The sequence below is a fragment of the Penaeus japonicus genome, unplaced genomic scaffold, assembly GCF_977035675.1.
Source record: "Penaeus japonicus unplaced genomic scaffold, GWHDUDI00000001_assembly GWHDUDI00000015, whole genome shotgun sequence".
Lineage (NCBI taxonomy): Eukaryota > Metazoa > Arthropoda > Malacostraca > Decapoda > Penaeidae > Penaeus > Penaeus japonicus.
This window is the reverse complement of record NW_028234417.1, coordinates 16619735-16624734: the sequence shown is the minus strand read 5'-3', so window position 1 is coordinate 16624734 and position 5000 is coordinate 16619735. Positions and strand designations below refer to the sequence as shown.

At 33.2% G+C, this 5000-nt stretch overlaps 1 protein-coding gene across 1 annotated transcript in view; it reads right to left on the bottom strand.

The window, feature by feature from the left end:
- Vps45 (vacuolar protein sorting 45) overlaps window positions 1–5000 on the bottom strand; it is an 11142-nt gene that overhangs the window by 514 nt on the left and 5628 nt on the right. Inside the window, exons 8-12 of the mRNA XM_043021198.2 lie at window positions 3656–3793; window positions 3227–3385; window positions 2556–2663; window positions 2182–2315; window positions 1–572 (exon numbers count right to left, since the gene is read on the bottom strand). The exon at window positions 1–572 is cut by the window's left edge and continues 514 nt beyond it. Of these exons, the coding sequence (XP_042877132.1) occupies window positions 380–572; window positions 2182–2315; window positions 2556–2663; window positions 3227–3385; window positions 3656–3793 (732 nt within the window). The 3' untranslated portion in view covers window positions 1–379. The remainder of the gene's footprint in view (window positions 573–2181; window positions 2316–2555; window positions 2664–3226; window positions 3386–3655; window positions 3794–5000) is intronic.

The window sequence follows — 5000 nt, the reverse complement described above, 5'->3', positions numbered from 1 at the left end:
TACACAAACATACACATAAACACACCTTTCCATCTCTTTCTTATCATACTTCTAAATATCCTTATCTTGTGTGTGTCATAATCATAAACCCCTGATATTTCTTAAAAAATGAGAATTATTTTAAAACATCTTGTTAGATCCATCTCAATACATAACAAACCTTCATATATATACAGTCCTTTAACTATCTACTTATTCTAACACATCATCTTCATCATCGTCACCATCATCAGTAATATACATATTTCCTTTCTTTACAATATATATATATATATAAATATAATCACTTATCAAAATCTAACTAGCCATGTTCCCTCCCCACCCCAAACTGCCATTAAACAAGTTATTAAATATCTGATTCTAACGGCAATTTCACAGCTCATATTCTCAGGGTTTTGCGAGGTAGACCTTCCATGGCCGCCTCCATGGAGTCCAGGAATGAAGTTGAATTATGGACCGTCGAGCCACCAAGAATAACACGCATGCCTGGGTTGTTGGTGTTGAACTGGTGGATGGCGGCCGACTCCTCACATGTTACACCCCCTATGATGAATGCCACTACATTCTGTGGTCTGTGAGAAGAGATAAAAAAAAGTAAGTAACATGAACTTTTATTTGACTCTTCTGCATCTGACATTTAAGCAGGGTCAGATCACTCTCATACAGCCTTTTTTCTCTTACAGGCTAAATCCTTCCTTCAGTTATGAGGACTTATTGTACCAAATGCTAATTAGTATCCCTTTGCTAACATATCATATACTCATTTTTCGAACCATAAGTCTATTAAATAATACAAAAAACATACATCTTAAGATGTGGCCACCTCAGAAAGGTTAATATCATGTTCTAAACCAATATAAAGCAGCAAAGATTTCTCTGGATTTCTTGATCGTCTTTCTTTCAATAATTTTTTACAAAATAAAAATATTGTTTAGATTCTTTAAAAAATATAATTTTAGTCACTTATCACTAAAATTGTGACAATACCATTATCATAAGGGTATTTTTTCAAAATTCCATAAACTAGAGGTAAATGGTAGAAAACTATTTGAAAAGAGACCCACTCTACCAGTCCCAAGTCACCATATGCTAAATTTGCATAGAAGCCACAATTTTCTACAGTAGATAAGGAACTGATTAGTACATATATTCTGTTCATGTCTCAAACCACTAATTCATACTACAAGTGTGTTCTTTTATATGATAATGTTAAAAATTGTTAACATGCATCCTATTTACTATCTCTTTGTTTTCTTGCAAATATAAACTGAACAGAAACAAATGAGCTCAAACATAGAGCATTATAAACAGTAAGCTAGAGCTTGAATTAGCAAGATATATCCAATACCATTATGTAATTGATAAAACATATATACAGACCAAATGCATAGACATTAAATATTGACATTATCAGATGATAACCCCATAATGTGACTTTACCTTCACTCTCCATAGTATATTTAGTTATACCTATTACATAATAATTTAGTATTTATGTATCTAATGCAAACCATAGTTCAATGCTTACTGTGCTATTTGTTTGATATCATTTATTGGATTAGTTCATACTTGCCAGAAAGAAATAATAAATAGGATTCATTAAAAAATGTGATACATTTTTAATTTTGTAAAAAAAAAAAAAAAAATCTAAAGTGCTAATGCTTAAAATAATTCATCTTTTAAGTTCAATTTTTTTACATTATTGTACTGAAAAATATAAACTGCGAACACAAGGGAGAGTAACACAAATCAGATCCTTCTAGGGAATAGCTACATGGCTTCCGAACAAATTTATCATATGGTTACTTTATGGGAGTGGTGTGGGCCTAGTCTGTGACCTAGAATATGACCCAATTAGTTCTCAAAACTTAACATTTCTTAGACATATACCCAAAATCTCCTTTTTCTATCAAATAGCTCTATCACTACAATATCCCTTCTGTTTTTAACCCAATCCCAACGGGCCAGGCATAGGGGGTTTCCACTTATCGATGCAATATTGCATTTTGAACGTCACACTGGTGTGTCGCCCCGTCATTGGGCATTTAGCTGTATCACACAGGTGTGACGCACCGTCGTCAAAGGGTTAATACACAGCATACAGATAAAAACAATATCCCTTCCAAAACAAAGACAGCACCTAGGAACAAAAACCAGCTTCCTTTTGCATAATTCACTCACTTGGATGCAGTTGGTGCAGGATTTCCACAGTATGGATATGCTCCCTCTCGCAGACGTCCTTTTGCTACTTCCGATATGGTGTCTAGAAGCAATGGCTTGTGTTGCGTGTACACGTTGTCAACGCCTTTAAGCCCCTGTAAGTTACCATTCAGATTTCTATAAAATGTTTATTCTATTTAAAGTCTATAACTAAATTATTGTAAATGTGCATGTGAGTATGTCTACATATATGTACATACCTATGTATATCTTATCTATCTAAAAACATATGCAGAGGCAAAAACTGTTTAAAATAATTTATATATCTGATATGTTAAATATACATGACAAGAAACCTTTTGCTACTTTTTATTCACTCCTGCTAAAAACTTTACCTTAAAAAGACGCTTTTTGATAGCTGAAACATCTTGGGGAGCCTGAGTGCCGAAGAGGTCACTCTGTCGAGCCCTGGCCCCCCCATAGTCCATCAATGATGATATTAACTGCAATATAAACCTTGTTAATTCTAATGAACACCTTAGAAGAAAAAGGGAAATGATGTTAATACAAGTCGCAATGAATCTACTTCATGTTCATCTATTTCTTTCCCTTCACAATAAAAAGCTTGGCATTACTGTTGTGAAACAGACATAAGTAAGATTTATTTTACTGCAAATAATTACAAAGTCATGAAAATATTTCTGAATACAAGATATGCAAAGTGAGACAACCTCATCTATTTCATCAAAAATACATTTCTAAAATCACAAACTCTTAAACACAAAGAGATTGCTATGACAATTGCAGAAAAGAGCATGAATGGGAATGAATAGTTTTACAAAGCAAGAAATGTAACAATGTTTAAATGGTATTTCTTCATCAGAATTACAGGATCAAGAAAAAATGCAGGTCAGATATGAGTGTGCGTGTGTGTGTTCATACTCTTCATACCTGCACAAATTCTTAAACACCAACAAAATAATCTTGGAAATTAAAAACAAAATGAAACCTCATCTAAACCATCAAAAACCTCTAAAAAATTCCTATAAATCTGAATAAAACCAACCTTCAAGTAGTCATCGCCTACATTCCTCTTGCGCAGGGCATTAATGAGTCCCCGGACATCATTGTTGGGATGTCCCTCATGGCGAAGAGCATAGAGCATGACCAGAGCGACTGCATCTGCTTCCCTTACCTTCGCGTCAGTCACAAGCTGGTAGATCCTCTGGGAAGTGTGAGTGAGCACAAAATCAGTAAATGCCTTTTTTTATTAGATAATTATTAGCAAATAAAAAAAGAACAAAAGAATGCAAAAATATATATAATCCTAGACAAATCAGTAATAACTAATCATAATCCATTTTGTAATCATCTTTCAAGGCATTAAAATTCTTCTTTAAATATACCTAGAGTAAAACCAATGAAAAATATAACCATAACACAGGAAAATATAAAGTGCAGGCTATACCTGAAAAAAACAAAGAATTCGCTTTACCTGGAGATTTGCTGAATGATCTGAGCCGCACACGAGTTCCTGCTGGCACTCAGAGATACCAAGGAGACCCAGAGTACCAACCAGTCTCGACAACTCTCCCACTACAGTCACATGCTTGCTCACTGTGCCTGACATTTTCTGGTAAAACAAAGTTTCATTTAAAGATTAATTCAAGCAGTTGTTTATTACAGTTATTTCTTAACATGGTTAACTAGTCATTAAAAGCATTTGTACATTGTTTTGGGGGGTTCAGATCTATGATATGACACATCAACTTGAAGGGACCATCCAATTATTTTTTCTGCTCCTTCTAATAATTTCTAGTTTTTAGCCTTTTATCATTACCTGATAGAGATCTCATAACTTGAGTTTTTCTTCTGTGTTATATTTTTAGTAAAAAAAAATAAAGATTAAAAGTCAAAGGTTAATATGAGGGACATATTCCTTGATGATGAAGATGAGAATAATCTCAATTTATATTAAATTTGCACTGTCAATCTCCTCAATTTCAATGTTGTACACATGTTATGGCTCTCCAAAATGGTGTTTATTTTTGTTTGTTTGTTTGTTTTTTTCTAAGGAAAAGAATCAAAACTAAGAAGTGGAACACCCTAGTCCTAATCCTTATATTTCTGAATTAAATTAATACTGGTCGCATCTTCACTAGTCTAAAATTATGTCCTTAGTAAAGGCTACAAAAAAGTATGAAGTAAAATAAGATATTCATGTTTGAAAATATGCATGTTCATTGAGGGGTATTTTATAACTTTTGATACTGAAAAGGAATTGCTTGGCCATCTTAAACAAAGACAGTATAATGTTCAGATTCTTAAGATGCCAATATCAATTGGCATTTCTTTAAAGGTAAGGATATTGTGTCATTAGCAGATAAACAGCCTTATGATGTAATGATTGAAGACATTAAATGATACACATGAAAAATACAATCTTATCCTGGGGCTCTTGGGTATGTGGACAGAGCAGCTGTAAAACAATAAATTAATCATGTGAACCAAAAGGAGAGTGGGGGAATAGGACCTAACTTATGAACAAGAAAGTAATGATCTAAATAATTAAGAACTGTTGGAAACAGATGAATAGTGGCTTACACTGCTCAAGTGAGTGCAAATACAGATATCAGTGATACTACAATTCAACAGATAATGGGAGAGTATTCCAATACCTCCTATTAAGAACACAATCCAAGATGCAAGAAAGAGAAAAGGCCAAGAACTAAAGGAATCATTAACACTATGTAAATATGTAAACACATGAAATTGTATAGTGTAGAAACACTGTAAATGCATGTTTGCTTAGAATGTTAATTTATGTTTTAAATAACTTT